Genomic DNA, 19,761 nt, shown 5'->3' with positions numbered 1-19,761 from the left:
GTTAATGTCTTTGTACATACATTTACTTTATTACACAATGTAAGTGGAAATTGAGCTTTTTTTGAATTCTTGACATGTGACACTTGGAACCTTGAGACACCAATGGAGCAAGAGGAAAGCTCCTTGGCTGTCACAGGTCTTTGTGGATAAGGTGACAATTGTGTTAAGGGTCAACTTTGACTCTCTGAGAGGTAGCCATGTGGTCAGAGTTGTGTAGAAAGTTTCTGCTTTGGAGACCCCTTTGGAAAATGACCCCATTTCATATCTCAACTCTGATACCTTCAGCCACCCTGCTGTCCTGCCACTGCTGTTCAAACCTGCCTCTGGTGGGACAGGCCTGTTTCATTGTCAAACACAGCTCTTGCCAACGAGATTCCCATTTAAGGCTGTGATTTTGTGCTTTGGAAAGTGCTCATTAACTGCAGCCTGGTTGTTGTACCCATTCTCCAGCACACAGAAGAGCCCTTGGTCAGTAAGGCAGTTTTGATACCATGGCTTTGTGAGGATGGATGTTTGTACCAAAGACAAAATCTCTAAGATCACAGTTTTACAAACATTTCTCTTGGAGGTAAAGCTGGATAAAATGTTCCCTGCTCTCTCCTGTTCTTCACCCCAACCTGTTTGAAGGCACCCTAGTATCACTTTGCCTGTTTGGTCAGGCCCCTACTCTGAGTTAGGAATCTGCCAAAATGTGTGAGGAGGGTTTGTACAGCTATTTAAAACACAGATAATTTCTCCAGTCTGCTTCACCTTGGAGAGTGGCAAACCTGTGTATTGGCACAAAGAAAGGATTAAAATGAAGGGCTCAGGGCAAGGTGAATTAGAACAAATGAGCTGCTAAGATAGAGAGGTGGTGGCAGGAACTGCTTAAGTCAGCTTTGCCAACAAGAGAAATACACTGTGGAATCACAGCCTGAATGACTCATAGCTTCTGTTAGTAGTGGTGCTCCTAAATAATGTAGTGACAGCTCCACAAGGACACTGGAGTGTCAGAGTCCTACTGAAGTTGATACACTTCACCTTAAATCCTCTAAACAAGTAGGCCCTTAAAATAATTATTATTAAAATTATATTAAATAACTACTTTTAGTGAACTTATCCTAAAATTACAGATTTAACAAATGCTGTGTATGAAGTAAACATTATTGGAGCAAAGAGAAAGACTGCAATATTAAATAAGAATAAAAATAAGAGAATTTATGATTATTTCCTTCTGGATATGTCATAAATAGTTTATTATTATATCCTTCCAGATATCACACTTAAAATGTAATTGATTCTATGCTTTTTATTGTCATTTCCACTTTTATTTTTAAAGGAGTTTTCACTTTTTTAACGGGATTAAGAATATATAAGAGACTAATAATATAATAATAATATGCTAAAAAGTGCTGGTTAAATTTTGATGGGAAACATCCTTATCCCAACTGTTTAGATGGGTTTATCAGTGCCAAGCAGTCTTAATGCTTAAAAAAGCCCCAACAAAAACCACCAAAACAAATAAACCCCAGAGGAATATTGTTTTTCTTCTATCAGAGATCCAGTTTTTTTAATATATTCCATACTTGAGTATGACTTTTTTGGCTCTCCTCCAGTGCCTCCAGTTTCTTCTTTGAAGCTCAAATTTTTTTTTAAGAATAGTCAAAGCCACAGTCTTATGAGCTTCACTCTCTGTACAATGTGTTTCTAAATGAGATCTTGCAGCCTACTTTTCCCTTACAAGGAGACCTAAATGCTGCATCAGATTTTCAGAATTTTACATGCAAACCTTGTACCTTGAAAACCTGGTTATTGTAGGTGAAGGAGCCTGTAAAATTTGAATTTGTTTCCAGCTTTGGTGTACTAATTGCTGTGGCATCTTAGTGTGGGTACCTTGTCTTCCTCTGAGTTCTGTACGTTACCAGTAGTGCTGACAAAATACTACATCCCTTGGGAATCTTCAATTCCCAAAGCAGATTTCAAAAGCAGTAGAAGGAGCAGCCTCAATGCTGACTTGTAATCCCCATTCCACATCCCAGACATTTCTGTTGCCTTGAAGGACAGCTGTACCTTTGAGAGGACAGGAAAGTGGAATTTGAGCACAAAACCAGCCCACGTGTGTTGGGCACTTGCTGAGATACAAAACTGCTGTACCTGTTCCTCCATTTGAGACTGCTGATAGAACCAAGTAAAGGAAATAGAACTAGAGCTGGGAATGTTTTGTAATGCTATAAATATGCTAATGAGCACCACAGTTGCCTTTTGTCAGCATTTTCCAGTGGTGTTTCTGGTTGAACAGCACTGAAGCTCACTTGCAAGTACCCAAGCTCTGTGTACTGAGTCGGGGCCAGGGGAAGTCAGCGAGCTCTGATTATGCTCTGATCCCTCTGAAATGTTACTTTTCTGGCATAGATACTCTGAGTAACATGGCAGTATCATTTCCCAACCTTCTTGAATGTATTAATGAAAGAAATATGAAGAAACCAATAAAAAACTGTTCCCCTGCTCTGAAAAACAGTGATATCATGAAAGTGTGTCATGTAAATATAATAATATGATAGCATTGTTCAACATAATCCTCAACCCTTACATCCAGTGAGAGAGAGTGGTATGTACATCTACATTAGGAACAAGTGTAAGTATTTTCCTGGCTTTTGAAGTTGAGATAAAAAATAGTCCACAAGATTTTTTTATTCTGAGTTTTCTCCTTTTTTATCAGAGATATTTACTTGCTACTCAGTTCAGAAGGACACAATTCCTGGTTTAATCTATCTGTGTGTACCAAAACAAGTGTGCAGACACAGAGAAAATAAATTCATCATGGCTTTACTGAAGTGGGCAGCTAAGATATAAATTATTACTAAATTTGGAGTAGTGGCTTTTTGCCAAATATCTGTATACTCATATATAGTACTATAGGATACATTGATTTTTTTTTCTCCCTCCCCCAAATATTTTAATTGGGTGAAGTCTGCTGGTCTCAGCTGCCTTTACAGTTGACTTCATTGTCAGCTCTCAGATGGCCAAGAGGGGTAATTTTACACGGGTGACTGATTTTTTTTCTTCCCATAATATGCCCAGTTTCTACAGGCTGTGCTTTCTGCACATGGCCATATTTCATTGGTTTGTGTCTAACCCAGCCATCTTTGCATGATTTGCCATATATTTTCTTCTTTAATTTTCTTTAATAATTTGAGCTTCAAATAAATGTTGTTACATTTTATTATAACAACAGAAAAGTCCAATGAATGTCTCTATGGATGTTATTCTGTGTGTTTCCCACAGAAAAAATTGGCAAAAAATTGTCATTCAAGTAACGTGGCAGAATTCAAATCAATAAAGGAGAAATTTTTTACTTAAGAACTGTGTGTTGAAAAACTGCAGAAATTTTCTGTGCAAAATATTTATATTTTGTAATGGTGCTTTATGGGGTTGAAGGTTTTATGGCTGTAATATCTGATGCATTAAAAAATGCTTTAATTTATGTAAAGGTTGTCAAAATGGCAGTGAGAAAACTGAGAACTTATTAGTGTTTTGTGACATCTTCCTAATGTTGCTGTTGGAGCACTACAGGGAGTTTTTCGTGGTTTCAGCATACAATGTCTGACCTAAAGTACACAAACATAGATGGAAATTTTCCTGTTGACATGAGTGGCCTTTGGAATAGGTCCATGTTTGGTTTCCTTCAGTCCAGGCCCACAAACACTCTCTCAGGCTACATAAATATTGGTCCTACGAGAGAGAAAGCTGAGGCAATGCTTTGTGACTTCCAAAACATGTAGCAAGTAGGCAAGCACAGGAGAGCTGAGGTGTGGCATTGAAATGGGCACGTCCCCCCCAAGGAGGGAGCATACTGAGGCAAGAAATCCACTCTCATTTTCAGACAGAACTGAAGACAAAAGATTCTTGCTCTGCTATTTTTTGGCATGTTCTCACTACAAAGACTTCTTGCTGTGCTACCCCTAATTCCTCTGACATTCTTGTTACACATCACCTGTTCTGCTTCAGTCTCCTGTTGGTTACATGACTCTGCTCCCCACATAACAACTTTCTCATGTTAGTTCCACACTGTCTTTTCTTTGTGTCGTGTCTTTTCTTCATTATAAATAGATAAGCAAGTATATAAATAGTTAGTATGTGTTTAACAGTTGAATGCATATTATCACTATGGCCCCTTTGGTAACACTCTCAAATGTATTTATAATATTTTTAAATTCAGTTTGATATTGACAGTATCAGGGAGCTTTTATTTGGACAAGGTGGTAGAGTGGAAGAGTTCAGGTTTCTGCTAACCAGCAGGATTCACACTTTAAGATGTCTACCTGGTTGCAGTTCCTCTTCTAAGAGGTTTAAATTTGGTTATTCCCACATTTACAATCCTTCAAAAACGTACTCTCCATATAATGAATGCACTCAAATGTTTTCTTGTAAGGATTTTTTTTTCTTCAGATGCTAATAATCTTATTCTAGTGCATTTAGATGGTTGCAAAAGAAAACCAGTGATTCAGAATTTATTTCTGATTGTGGAATGGTTGTATTAATACTGAAAAATGTTACAAAGAAAGGTCTCAGTTCACACTCTGTTTGACCTGTTAAAATGTTCCAGAGTATTTTTGTCAAGTGTTTGTGGGAATATTTCCCTGGAAACCTGAGAAGCTCATACAGTGCCTGTGTAATATTTGATCAATATATCTAATTGATCTTAAATACCAGGTCAGATGAATCAGTACTTCAGTGTCTGATTGCTTATGAACCACCTTTTTCCTGCTTTTTGGGTAAATGACCTTCGTAGTATTTATAAGCAGAGATTTTTGAGACATTTATTTTGGATCAAAACAATACTTTTCCATTATGCACGCTTTTGGAGATCTGGATAGGCATGTAAGAAGAAAGACCTGATGAAGGCAGATGTTGCTGCAGTGTTTCTAGATTCTATGATTAGGAATAAGAAATAAAGAAAACATGAAAGAGAACTACTTTGACAAATTTCCAGAAGAATTTTTTTTGGTTATTCAGACCAGCATGTGATTTTTTTTGAGTACTTCCCAAGCCAAAGACTTTCTCAGAATCCTTTTTTTAAGAGTTATGCAGATCACTATGGTCATTTACTTGCATGTCTTATATTTATCCCTGTTCTTTGGTCTGTTCTTTTAGATTATGAATTTTTCAGTGACTCTGTCACTGCCTGTGTTCGTTCATGATCTAAATATTCAAGAACAATAACCATCACAGTCATACTAAAGGTGAAGTGAATGTGGCTGTTGTACTGAAACTTAGGAGGCCTCATCCTTTTCCTTAGGGTTGCTTCAGTGTTTCTGGAGAAGAGCTTTCTAAAAGCAGAGAGAAACCCAGACCATCCTGTGACTGCACCTGGGTATTCCACTCTCCCCTGCCCACCCTGAGCCCCAGGCACTGCTGCTCTCTGCAGGCACCTGGCTCTAAGGCTGCTGCTGAAATGGGAGGGCTGCCTGTTACTGTTAGGGAACAGACTGGAGCAGGAGGAGCCTTTACAGAATCCTGGATTACATATACTGCAGATTTCCTTGATTAAATTTTTCCTTCTATTTCCTTTCCAAGGAAGGAATCAGGCCTATTTGTAGGACAGATTGGGAATGTAAAGACAATCAGAGTTTCTGGGCATTACTGTGTGGAAGTACTGCCTGAATTCAGGGACTATGAACACCCAGAGGTTAGTTTGTCTGGTTTGGAGACAAGATAATGGAGGGACTCTTTTCCCACCTTCTTCAGAATTCATTGAGAACTCCATCTTCTGTCCATGAGCAAATCACATACATTTCTTCAATAAGAACCTTCTTCAATGCCTCCTACATTAATTTAATGCAAGTCTGTTTTGTATCTCCTGGGTGCCAAGTTCCACTTGCATCATGTCATATAAGTAGTGAATATCTCACAGAACCAGGATCTGTACAAGTTTGCTCAGACAGCAAGAAACATGTTTCTGGAATTTAACTTTCCTCTGGTCACTGTCTGCTTTATGCAGATTTGGTAAAATGAAATCCTTAAGAAAAATCGTTTTACTGATGTCTTTTACAGGTGCAACTTATATTAAACAATATATGTATATCAAAATAGATATCACTGTTTCACGTGTGGGCTTTTAAGATCATGCATAATCAAGGACTAAATAAGCAGAATATGGTTAGTGAACGCTGTGCTGTCAGCTTTCATCTTGGAGGCACACAGCTGTCTCTGCCACAAATGACAGACTCCTCTTGCCCTCGTTCACTGCTGAGGGGTGATTGCCTCTGCTCACATTCTATTTTTATTTGACCTGCAGCCAACTGTGTATATTCTCCATTTATTCCCTCAGACCAAACTGGACCTGGCATGACTTCTGGTCTTTAAAGCTGTGCCATTGAAAGGATTGATATGTGCCAGTGACTGTCACACTGAAAATTAAAGCCTGTTCTTGCTTGATTTTTTTTATATTGATTTTTCAGTTTTAGTGTTGGATTATAAGCTAGACATTTTTATAATTTGAAAATGAAAGCAAAGAAATGCTAGAGTTGACCTTGCAGGCTAGGAGAAATTTCAAGTTGTTCTTTGGAGATGTACTTATTCTTAGAGAAAGTTCAGTGTCTTTGATATAACTGCTGTAAAATATGTAGGTCTTCCTGTGATTTTCCCTAAATTTTGGTTTTCAAAAAGATCTAAAATAGAACAGAGGATGAAAGCCTACCAGGGAAACCAGCACAGTCCAACTTCAGATTTTTCTGTCTGATTATAAGAAGCTGTTAGCTCAGGCAGCCTTGCTTGTCCAGCACTTATGATTTCCCCTGAGCAGGAGAAATGCTAATTAACGTTCACAGAGCTAAGACTCTTTAGCTCAATGGAGAGACTGCTTTTTATTTTTGCCTTATTTCGACTTTTCCAAACAGACCAAGGTTTAACTTCACATGATAATAAATGTAGGCCAAAACCCAGCTGACATGATGATGAGACCAATTTAGCTGAGTACACAGACTAAAACAGTGTAGTCAGTGCAGCATTAGATAAGAGGTAAGGTTGTGCTCTAAGTTGAAATGCTGCTGCAGTGAAGACAAGCCCTAAGAGAAAGATGTCAGAGAGCATAGGAAGCTTACTAGGGCAGAGACTAATATGAATGAAATTAAGTGAAAGGAAAATGTAAGCTGTCAAGCCTCCTAGCTTGGGCTGTAATATGCCCTAAATAAATTTCCAAAAGATATTGCAGCATTTTAGCCAGAAAATATAAGACTGCATAAATAAATAGCTTGTTATTGATTTGCAGTGTATGTGGCTATACAGTATAAATACCATAGGTCACGTTCCTGCATGGGCTGCGTGTGTCTGCAGGTGGGTGCTGCTTCCAAATTCCTAATGTTGTGTTCTTCCAAGTCAAGGCTGTGTTCAGTCTGTTCCCCATGCAGGGAGAGTGGCTCTTGGCAGCCATTCTAATGCTGTGCCAAGGCTTCTCTTTATAACTGGTATTTTCATGAGTTGCAGTGTTATTGCCCCGTAGTTCATTAGCTTTAAATTACATTTCTTATTAAAGACAGTATAGAAACAAATTTTGTTTTTTCCTTTCCAATGGATGATTTTTGATCATTGTGTCTGAGAAATAAATCAATGTCCACAGAAAATGGCTTTTGGGAAGCAAGATTTGATAGTAATTTGAGATTTTATTAGTGATGGCTGAATTTAATTACTAGCTTGTTCCCATTAAAATTGGTAGCAACAGAATCACCAAATGTGCTTTCAAACTACCAAATATTTTGGCTGAAAATGGTTGAGTTCACAAATGTATTACATTTTTTTATTAGCAAAAGAAAGTGTATATACTATCAAAAATAAAATTTCAGCATTTTAAGAACTTGTTTAGACATGTCTAATCATGGATTCATGCTATGCAGATATGCTAATCATTATTTTTCAGGACATTTTAATTTACAGTGACATCACAACGTAAATGAACGTACCAAGGCATGTTTATATTCTGTGTATTTCATGGCATAAACATTTACAGCATAAGTCTGTTCATTGTTGCACACACACTAAAACCTCCTCTGCTTTGCCAATGGCAGACTGCTTCCCTTGCCCACCTCCCACTGCCACCTCAAACCTTACCATAACAGGGGGAATTTGAAATATGTGTAGAAGAATAAGAAAGATGACTGGGCATGATGTGCCATTTGCATATTATTGTTTTAAAAAGAAATTATTGTCGTGTATATAACAATATATTTGTAAAGGAGATATTCTTCGTGCATTTTATTTCCTGAGCAATAAGAAATTGTGTCTTTCAGGCTCCTGAACAACATTTCTCTTTTTGATAAAATATATATATGTTAGGGAAGAAAGGGTTTTACATTTATAGGCTGTCTGTTTAAAAAAAATATTTTTTTAAGTCCTAGACCACCAATTCCTCTATCTCTGCTTATATCAGAAGAAGAAGCAAGCATACTAATTCAATCCTTCTGGAGAGGTTATCGGGTAAGAGTAATCTATAATTATTTTGCTTGATGTTGAAAACTGTAGGACTGTGAAGGCCCCAGGGAAAATCCTTACATAAATTTTAAGTAGGGGATACTATAAATAGCTGCTGAGACCCCTATGGTTCATTGGCTTTGGATGTTGCTCTGCCTTATGCCTAGTGACTACAATTTTTTCACAGGCATTTATGCTGATGTAATCTCACTGTTTTCCTCAACAACAAAAAATCCACAGCAATTCGATTTTCCAAAGTACAGTTAGCACTGAACAATTTTCTTTCTTTCACTGAAAGTTTCTCTGGGTGGTTCTAAAGGATGAGTGTTACTTTGCTTCATGCAGGGATATGTGGGTGAGTGTGGAGATGCACAAGGAGGATTGCTGAGGTCTGCTGAGAAATAAAAGCCTAGAGAAAGAAGGGACAGGGAGCTGAGAGCAAGAATGAGACAGGAGATTTATGAGAGCCATGAAGGCTGTTATTCAAGGAACAGGGAAACAAAATGGCAAGCAGATGTAAGGTGTACTGGTAATACAGCACTAGTGCCATTCCCAGTTTAAAGCAAGGTGCATAAAATAAATACAAAGAAAATGGTCCAATACTATTATTTTGGAGGCTAACAGCCATGCTAACCCTATGTTGCTAAATAAATTGTTTTGGAAATCCTGAACAAATTCTGTCAATTTTTTTTTAAAGCTCCAATACCTTCACACCTCAGGAAGAAATGGATTTGAAATTCAGGTGACTTTGGTGAAGAAGAAATGTCTTTGACTTCCTTTATTAAAACTTGAGCTTCTAAATAGCCTCTGGATATAGCAACAATTTTGTTGTGACGGACAGTGAGACATCTCTGGATGTCAGGTGTTCTTTAAATAACAATCAGTATAAAACACTCTCTGTTGAGTTCTCTACTATTTTTAACAAGCATGAATATATAAGTGGCTCCTATAATGTGCTGTACAGCCAAAGATGATGAAATACCTTAAAGTGTTCTTCTTGACTGATGGATTTTTGTGACTCTTTCTGCTTGTTCGTTTTTCTTTCTTTTTCTTTCTTTAAACAGCGACAGCATTGAAACTAACATTAATTAGCACTGACAGTATCCTGCAGGCATCCTTACAGTGGAGGCAACCATTACCCAATAACAGTTATGTTTGCTGAACACTGCAAGGTTGCTCAGATATCTTCTGCTTCTCTGAAAGCTTGTGAAGGGCACAATCCTTCCTGGTATAGATGAACTTCAGAATTTTCACACTGGTATTTATCATTCTAAACCAATTCCCAGAAATGAGAGAAACTCTAGCTGTAAAAGGTAGGAGACATAAAAAATAATTCAGGCTATAAAATTAGCTCTTAATGTTTTACCTTATTTGAGGTGAAAGAACATGGGGTTTTAAAAATTAAAAATTGCAAGCAGAATATAAAAAAAAAATCATTAGTAACAAATTACTACATAGGGCAATGTGTTATCCTTGGGCTTGCAGATTAAGAGAATACTAAGCTTAAATGGGATTTCATCACTTTAATGATAAGTATGTCATGAAAAATTACCAAAGAATTCAGACTATTTGCTTTTAAAATAAATGGCTCAGTCAGCTAACACTGATTTAATGTTAATAACCAATAGCAACTGAACACTTACAAATAATGTCTTTTTGCATTCTAAGCATATTATGGTGTCAAAATTTTCAACTCTTTTCTGAAGTTTTTCATTAAACCTTGTTTTATAATTCATATTTAGGACTTTTAAATACTGCTTTTGAAATAAAAATGTACACAGTGTGATAATCCTGGATAATTAAACATGAGCACACAGATACATGACACTGTGATGGAGAGACAGGGTCATTCATCATTTGTCTTCTGAGACACACCTTCTATGGACTCAGACCATTTCTTGAGGTCTTTTTTTGACCATATTGATTTAGGCAGTAGAGTTTATCTAGTTACATAACTGACTGAGCATCATGTCTTCCCTTGATACTTCACTTGTTTCTGCTACCTCCAGCTGTCTGAGCATGCCAGTATCAAAAACACATAGCAAGAAATGCAAGAATGGATCAGGCAGTAAAGGCTTTTCTATGTAAAGGGGGAAAAAAAGCTATTGGTGCAGAATATTGAGAACTCTGATAATAAAGCATGATTGAAACAGTACATTTATCCTTATCTGCAGCACATTTCAGAAAAACACTTGCTTAATTGTTGTAGTAATAATTAATGGCTGCCATCAACCAAGTCCTTGCTGTGATCTTTCATACAAAGACATTGATGGGCACTCTGACAATTATTTTGGGTTTAATCAAGAACTGAATTCCAGAACAAATGGCAGTGGAGAATACAACTGCTGAGTTCTCTGGGGAGATCACAGAAAGGAAGACATCATCTTGAGAGGGCTCTTTGAGGGCCAGGAGGAGCACCCAAATAAGAGTTGAGACAGCTCTGTCATCAGAATTTTTCCTTTTCACTTCCCACCATCCTTTTTATTGAGGTTCCATTCATCTCTCTCAGGCCAAGGCAGTGTTCAGATAGGTGTCAATTTTCCAACAAAAGATGATAAATTCCTTCACCCCTCTCCTGCAGAATCCTTGGTTAGTGCCACTTTTCTTAATGAGGTCTTTTTAATCTTTAAAATTTGCATAACTATTATAGACTAACTGTAATTTTTCATTGATAGAATTTCCTCTGATGTTACTGGGTGAACCTTTAGTGTTACCCTTGTCCTAGAGTTGAGATTGGACAGCATTATGTAAATATTCAGTGCTATTCTATACATGTCCTTTGAACAAAAGTTAAAGACAAAAATGCTTCAGTTTTGCTTTGTATCTTGCAATGTGTAGTTGTGCTTTTGCTGTCACAGTTTTTATTGCTTTCCAGCAAGTTGTGGCTACCAGCAAAGGCTTAAACCCAGAAGGTCACACAAATATTCACTGTTATTTACAGCAAGTGTAGAGTCAAGTGACTTGGGCAGGAGTGAACTCTCCCTTCAAAGCTGAGACCCCTCCAGGGAGGGCTTCAGGCACTGCTGTCTGCAGGAGACACACAGCAGTTGTTTGAACAAGATCCTTGACTCTCCCTTTATTTGCCTGGAGATTTTGCTGCTGAGTCGTGGCTTTTTGATCACGGTAGCTTTGCACTCCAGTTTCAAAACAGGAGAACTTTCTAAGGAATTACCTCTGTGCTAAACTATATTATAGCTATGCTAAACTATAAGCTATTGAGCGTATTTGGAAGATTTTGATGAATTTTGTTACATTCCTGTCACCTGTTTTACTGCAGGTGGCATGTCTGTGTTTGTTTTTCCTTTCTTTGGTCACTTTTCTAAAAAGACAATTTGTTCTGGGAGCTCATTTTACTGCTTGGATTTAATGCTGACTTTGGACTATTTGAGTCTATCTGCCTCTGCCTTTATCTCAGAACTCTGTATTTCACTCTATTTCACTGCACTGTCACTGTTTTATTTGCTTAGGGAGACTATACAGAATCGACTATACTTGCCTTTTCTCTTTTACCTGTTGAGAATTATTGTCTTCATTTTCCATACACAGAGATCTCTTGGCCCTGTCATGGGCCCAATCCAGGTGTTACACAGCTGAAGTTGGAAATGGACACATCATGTTTTCAGAAATTTTATATTTAGGTACAGAGGGAGTAATTTCTCTATCTCCCTGCCTCTTCACTTCTCTCATTTGTAAGTTTGTGTCCCAAAAGCATTCCCTTAACCCTTTCCTGTGCAGACAAACTGACTCCATGTATAGGGAACTATTTGGTTTATAAAAGCAGACATGGCAGCATTAAAGAAAAAAAATGTCTCTTGCAAGCCTAAAGAAATTATCCTGTGTTTGGATTATATTTTATTTTTTTCAAATAGTATTTGATGGATTTAATAGAAAATTATCTTATTTTTTTTGTATAGCTGAAGATATCACTAGTATCTGTAACTTCTTTAATTTTTAAAATTTCATAGCAACCTTGTAAGAAATCCTTATAACTTTTACAGAAGATATTACAGAACTCTATCAGTATAATGGGAAATTATTGGAGGTCTAAGAGGTATCTGATCTCAAGTCACTGAGTAAAAGTCTTGGCTGTTTTTATTGATCGAGTAACCTTGTATTATATTTCTGCTCTGCCAGTGCACTGCCTGAAACAGAGCAAGTTATCATCTCCTGAGTGGATTGAAAAGTGCTGTGGGAGTTCAGCTACTGTTTGCTGCATTCTTAGCTGCACCACAGAGGAGAAATTCTGGGTGGAAAGAATACTTTTGATAAATAATTTATACTGTTTTCTTTAAGGTTTGGTTTTTTTTACAACTAGTGGAAAACTAAGTCGTGCTCTTTTGCTCTGTATGTATCTTAGCAAAGTGGGAGAAAAGCAGAGTGTAATGGAGAAGAGCATATAATAGAGTTCAAATCACAGAGCAAACTCTTCACCATATCCTGTAAGAATACAATAAATACAGTTTTATTGAGAAATTTTCTAGAGAACTAAGTAGTTATCTTCCTGCAAGCAACTACACCAGTACAAAAACAATACTAGAAAAATTCAACTTACATCTAAGTGAAATCAAGGCCTTTGACTATTGTAATTTTTTGTGGAAGCAGAATTATGCCTTTCATGGGGTGATTGACTGACAAAGAATAGATACCATGTAATGCAGTCCAATTACTTTAAATAACAGATTAATGGCTCTCCTGTTTGTGAAGATTGTGTGGGTGGGATTGCCAGTCAGCCTATTTGCAGCTGGTGGCAGGTGTGAATCAGGTTGATGGAATAAATTTTCTTCTGTATGACCCTTCATGGTCCTCGTCTGCTCTATTATTTTGGTCAGTGGGTTGGTTTTATAGTGTTGTGCTTTTCTAAAGGCACTAATACCCTTCAGCATAAGGCTTTAAATTTTAATTAACTCAAAGAATTAGCATCTCACTGCAATCTCATTCTCAGGAGTCCTTGGTAATCAAAGTGATCCCCTAACAGACCTATTTATGTTTTCAATTGGATTTGTCAATTATGTGGATTTTATTTCTGTGTAGGCTGAAAACTGTAAACCTCTGGGATTGTGCTTTTACCTCAGGCCCAGCAAAAAGGATGGCTGTCACGTGTTTGCCCAGACACAGCCTTGGGAAAAAAATTGTACCCTCATCCTGGGTAACACAAAGGTATATGATTTTAGTTTTCTTTTCTGCTTCCCCTGTCACAGGTGCGTTGTGATAGTGAAATACAAGAGCTACATCAGTGGCAAAAGAAGTTGAGAGAGGAGAGACACATTAATAAGATAGTGAAAGAATTCTGGACTAAGCAGGAAGCCAAAGGTAAGTGAATTAAATTGTGGGGTGTTTTGGTTGGCTGCTCTTTTTTTTTTGCGTATTTGTTTTTACATTGTGTTGAATTTTTGTACTTTGAGTTGTGTTAAAAAATAGGCCACACAGTAGGACACCAATCCTGAGAGAGAAGGTAATGTCTGGTGGAAATGCTGGGCTGTGTCTTTACAGTCACTACTTATTCCACTTTAGTTGCCTGTGCAGCTGAAAGCGGCAGTGAAAAATACAATATAGGGCCAAAATTCAATAATTTCAGAAGACTGTTACAATTTACTGGCAGAGTATTTCCTAGGGCAGGATTAGACATCTACCAGCTACTCATCACGTAAATGCTGATTTTTACCAGATGGGTTGTAGTACAGTTCTTCTGAACTCTGGGATTTCTATCTGGTAAATATTCTATTGGCATTTTCCTGTAGTTATTTACAGCAGAACTTGGCCTGTATAGTTCTAAAAAAAAAGAAACAAACCCAAACAACCTAAAAAATTGCCAAGGGAAATAAGGCCAGATTGCTTCAAGAACTAGCACTGTAATGTGTTATTTTTTTGCCCTCTTTGTGGAGAAGGCTTTACTGACAGGGCCAGGTTCCCATTCACTTAGGCACAGAGGTTTAATTATGATTATTTGCCCAGCCTCTTTGTCTGCTAATGCAGGATTCAGTAGCTCCTCAACCAGTCTGCATTTTATCAGCCTCTGTGGGCTGGCTCAACCCTGATGCACAGGGGGGGAAGTGCCCTCCACACGCAGGGCAGGAGCTGAGAAGGTGTGAGGAGGTGTCAGGAGGGCAGATGGTGGTGTGGCACTGTGTGCCCTGCACTCTGGTGGCACTGTCACAGCTGTGTTCTCACATGGCCAATCTCTGCCCTGAACCACAGGGGAGTGATAATTTTTGGTGATGGGGAGTTTGTTACAAGGGCTATGTAGATTCTCCAAACATTTATTTATATTTATGTTGCAGGTTTAATCTATGAAAGATCAGGTTTTATTTACCAATCCATGAAATTGCCTAAGGGATATTTTATAGCTGAAAATAATGAATTCTGAGGAACAAAATCATACATCACAAGAGGGGAAAACCGTGTTTATGTGTGTGTATTTATATGGGGTGTTCATATGCAGCAAGGGAAGTAGAATTCTTGGTTTTAGTAGCTTAGACCTAGAAGGTTCAATCATGTAGTAACAGTGCACAAAAATGATGAAAAGATAAAATCAGTGATATATTAAGTTGTCTTCCAGCAGACTTGACTGACATATAAAGAAAATATTGGCAGAGCAACCAAGGTTTCCTTCAAGTGGGATTTCACAGCCTCTCTACTACAGTTTATTATGAATTTACTTGGTAAAAAAATGTAGGCATCTTTTTTTTTTTTTAAAGAAAACACAGATATATCTGGGTTTGAATATCTGAAAACAGTGGATTCAAATTTCCTATAGTAAAATTATTCTCATTATAAAACATAAAAGATCAATTTTTCTCTTTGTAATACATGGTCCATTCTGTCAGTGTTAATTGTTGGAAAATTGCATTCCTGGAGATAATGATAGAGGTTGACCTAGCAGGCTTGCTAATTGCTTTTAAGCAATTGCAATTTAATGTTTGTGGCTTGGACTCTGTTTGCAATTTGTTAATATTTAAATCATCTTATCAAGGCATGTTTTCTCACACATTCCATTGTCCACGAGACCAGTAAGAGATGCATGTCTCCCACTTCTAAGAAATAAACCTATATATTCACACCAATGTGAAAAAGGATGAAGATGATATTAGAGTATTAGGCATAGTTTGCAGTCTTCCTGCATGTAAAATCTTAAAGGTGAAAATTACAAGTTCATTTTCAGAGGACATGGTGAACCCATTCCCAAAATGCTGCAACTAAGAAAAATAGGAGCTAAGGGTGGACTGTGTCATTTGACAGTTAAATTGATTTAAAAACTCCTGTGTCTGAAGAAATTTAATCTTTCTATAAACTATACTTTAGTTGTTTTGGAGACTTACATAGTGATAAGACTTCCTTTGCCAATTGTTTCCAAAGGAAAAACAAATTTCCTTTTAATCACTCTCACAGAGCTTTCCTGTCATCAAATCATTTCTTTTAGGACTCTAGGACACACAGCTGTTTTACCACTTCAAAGAAAGCTCCAAAATTGCTCCTCTTCGACTTTTTTCTTAAACCAATATAAGTTTATATTGCTTATATCACATCAGCTTTCAGTATTATCACCCTGTTTCTGTAATTTCTCAGCTGAGTGCTGCTAAGTTAATTTAAGAGTATCCACACATCAAATAGCCTTGGGGCCCAGACAGATGGCTGTTTGGAAACAGCTGTACTAGTTTGAGAAGTTACTGTCCAGGGGTTTTCATTATCAATCTCAGCTGTGATGCCATAATTCATTTTGTTAGTGCTCCAGCTGCTCTTATTTCTGCTCTTATTATCCTGCTGTTGATTAGTGTCGTTAAACCCTCTTTCATTATAAAGTCAGCAAGGTTAGTTTAACTGTTTTTACCAGTGATTCCATCCAACCCAGCTGACTTCATGCTGAAATGGATTGTGAACACTCACACAATAATGAATAGCATAACACAACTACTTTTTAACCTTGTTTTTCTATGCATTTTGTTTAACTGAATTCTTTAATTTGGTTAATTCAATTAATCCCCTTTCATTAAACCACTGAACTCTTTGTATCAAGCAGACAAAGCATTTATTGTTACTGAAAACTCAGATATCACAAATAAAGCATTGCAATTCATGGTCAAAGGAAAAACAAGTAACATTTTTAAGTAGATGCAGCATTTTATTATGAAATTAACCACATTAAGAAAAATAATAAAGGGTTTCTTTGATTTGTATATAACTAACTCTGTTTATTAGATGTTGTAAACAGTGTTGAATCTAACTGTAGGGGATGAATGGTGAGCTGCCAAACAGCTCCTAGAAAATGATGACTCGAGCAGTAATGTGATTCTATTGACACTACTAGAAAGATCAGCATACCTTCCATGGAAATATCAGCCAAAGACTCAGTTAATGTGAGCTAACAGGCAGAGCCTGCTTTGTTGGGACTTTCAGCACAATGCTGTGTGTACCTTATTGCAAGGGTACGTTCTAGGTAAAAACATAATTTTGTGAAAGTGTGTTTGTATATGATACTTAAAAAAAAAGATAGTAAGAAGACATTGGAAATGTAAATTGATTGTAATTAACAAATCCAAAGGAATTCTTAATTTCTTTTTCTGGTTTCAGAAAGTGTGTTAAAACACGCCCATTAATTTTGAGACAAACAGTTGAGTTTTCATTAGAACAACACCGGAATGAAATACTTCTGGAGGGTCCTTTCTTTTTCAAGTAGAGACCAAAAGTCTCATTTTTATAGGGTGATCCAGCAACTTCCCCATTAGAAAGGCAGCCCTGTGCTTCCTTGGCCAAGGCTTCTGCCGTGCCCCTCTTCCCTGGCAGGGGCACTCGTGGCTTCACGGTGCGTGAACGGCTCCTCTGCTCTGCTCTGCTCTGCTGCCCCTCGGGAGGCTTTTCTGCTGCATCAGCCTGATAAACTGACTTACCCAGTAGTGACACAGTCCTTACATCCAGCAGAGGGGAAATGGTGCACCAGTAAAGCAGGGAAGGAGAAGTGCCCAGCTGTGATGGGCACTCAGTGTCAGAGGAGCCGCTGTGCCCTGTGAGGCCACGGCCTCGCGCTCTCGTGGTCTGTGGGCAGGGCTGTGATGGTGCCTCGTGTGAACCACTGAGCCTCCCCTGCTTCACAGCATGTTAAACATTTCTATCTTTTCCTCTAAAATTCTTTAGTCTTCTCTCAGTCTCTCTTTTATACTCTTTATTATTAGTTATGCAAAGTGCTCTAGGATAGAAAGTGTGAAAACTGCATGAAAATTACTTTATGCATTAATAGCACCTTGCAGGGCTGTTGACCTCTTCTAATGCATATGCTGGCAAAATTTCTTTTTGAGTGCAAAGAAGAAATTGTGTTCCTTTCAGCATATACCCAGGATCATAAAGCTACAGCATTCTTGGCTGACATTTTATTTGCTATACTGCTCCACTGCTGTGTAAAATTACACTCCACAAAATGATCTATATTTAAAGTATGACAGTCCTTACTGTCTGAACAATTTCAGACTGAAAATGTAGAGATAAGTGTAACACTTAAGACTCACTTTAGTGGCTCACAGCTTTAGACTTGTAGGGAGAAAGAATTTTCTCCAATATAGCACAACTGATGGGATAAATTTGTTCCAGAATTTTTTACAAAATTAAAAAATTGTTTGCCTTCTACAGAAAATACAGTTAATTAATACCCAACCTGTACAGAATGTGAGTGAATAGCAGATTGTGGTTCTGAGCACTGCTTTGTGCAGATTTAGTACTGATGAGACAGCACTGGAAATGAAAAAGTGTCTGTCCTACAGTGAAAGGAATTCAAAAAATATATAACTTTTTAATGAAAATACCAAAATCTTCATTCATCACTTCTGTGAACAAAACACTTTGCTGACACTCTGTTGCAATGGTTACTTCTCTGCTGTTGGAAAGACTCTTGCTGCTGTTACACAAGCAGCACTTTCAGCTATGTGTCCTAAGGGCATTCTTTTCTTCTTCTTATCTACATAAAATTTGTAAAATTTTAGTTTTAAAAAGCAGTGTTCTTAGGGAACAGAATAAAAGAAATATTCCTGGTTTTATGGCAATACCAATTGTGACCCTATTAGCTGGCAGCTCTTATAAATCAACCATAGCCTGGGCTTTGCAAGGCACTCGTGTAACAGAGAAAGCACAGTGTGTGGAAAATCTAGTTAAATCAAAGTAAGACAGAAAGTAATCTTCACAGCAAGTGAGGGGGGTGATTTCCAGATAAAGGAGGGAATATTCTTTTACATTCCATTCAATTTTCAAGCTGTATTTTTCCTTTGGCAGTAGAAGTTATTACTCACCTATCTGCAGAGATTTTTAAAATGCTTCTTTCATAGCAATAATCTTTTCCCTTGGGAAGATGCATCCAGCAATACTCTGAAGAACTCAAAATTTAGGTGTTCTGGAAAATCCTTGCAAATATGAATGAGATATGAGGGAGAACAGGCTGCATATTTTAGGAGTGCTAGAGCAGGAACAGATGCACAGTGTCAAGCAGCAAGGAAATGCAGTCACTCACTCCTTATACAGCTGTGATGTCTCTACCTGAATGATGAGGAAGGATTCAAAAGCTTAATATCAAGTTAAGCTGAGCAGGGGAAGTCTAGTCTGCATACTTTTGAAGGATGCCTGTATGCAATTGTATCACATCAAAGTAGAATTAATTGAAGAAGAGAAAAATGTAAAATTCAGAACCCAGAAAAAAAATGGCTACATTGTGAAACTTCTTTAAATTCATTCCATAAACACCCTTAGTATTGGGGCCATAAATGAAGTTACAGCCACATGCATGTTTGCAGGACTGAGTCGTTTCCCAAAGAAAATATTGAAAAGAGGATATATTTATAAATGGGAAAATCTTACACTGGGCTTAAAAAATATTTAAAATTACTGTAGGTAATATTGTTGGATTAGGAAAAGGCATAATCTGAATAGCTAATGGATTTCTTAAAGATTGCACCTCTGTGGTTTATTTAGGAAAATTCAGCCCTGTAAAATGTAAGGAATTACTCAGTTTTATGTGAGAGTTTCTTTCTCCCCCCGCCACCCATTTCACCAAGGGTGGTTGAAATAATTGAGGAAGATTTTAAACAAAATAATTTGTTGCTAATTTCATCTGCCCTCCTTTTATTGCAGCTGTAATTCTTTAATTAATCTCATAGTGGAACTCTTGTAAGTGATGACCTCCTCATATTCAATGGTTTTACATTTTTAATCTGTTCTATTATATAACATTTATATACACACACAATATATACTAAGATCTTGATGTTGAATGTATTTCTTCTAGTAATTTGGTTTCAAACTAAGCTTTATAAACAGGTTAAGAGTGGAAGGCTGCTTGCTGTT

General features: G+C 37.3%; 1 protein-coding gene across 8 annotated transcripts in view; it reads left to right on the top strand.

Moving 5' to 3' along the window:
- The window catches only part of IQCK (IQ motif containing K), a 38,113-nt gene that overhangs the window by 11,195 nt on the left and 7,157 nt on the right, over positions 1 to 19,761 (top strand). For all 8 annotated transcript variants that reach the window (XM_069029498.1, XM_069029501.1, XM_069029503.1 and 5 more), the window contains 2 exons: positions 8,367 to 8,451; positions 13,644 to 13,755. In XM_069029498.1, coding sequence (XP_068885599.1) covers positions 8,367 to 8,451; positions 13,644 to 13,755 — 197 coding nt within the window. The remainder of the gene's footprint in view (positions 1 to 8,366; positions 8,452 to 13,643; positions 13,756 to 19,761) is intronic.

This window comes from Aphelocoma coerulescens, chromosome 14, assembly GCF_041296385.1.
Source record: "Aphelocoma coerulescens isolate FSJ_1873_10779 chromosome 14, UR_Acoe_1.0, whole genome shotgun sequence".
NCBI lineage: Eukaryota > Metazoa > Chordata > Aves > Passeriformes > Corvidae > Aphelocoma > Aphelocoma coerulescens.
This window is presented reverse-complemented; position numbering and strand designations above follow the sequence as displayed.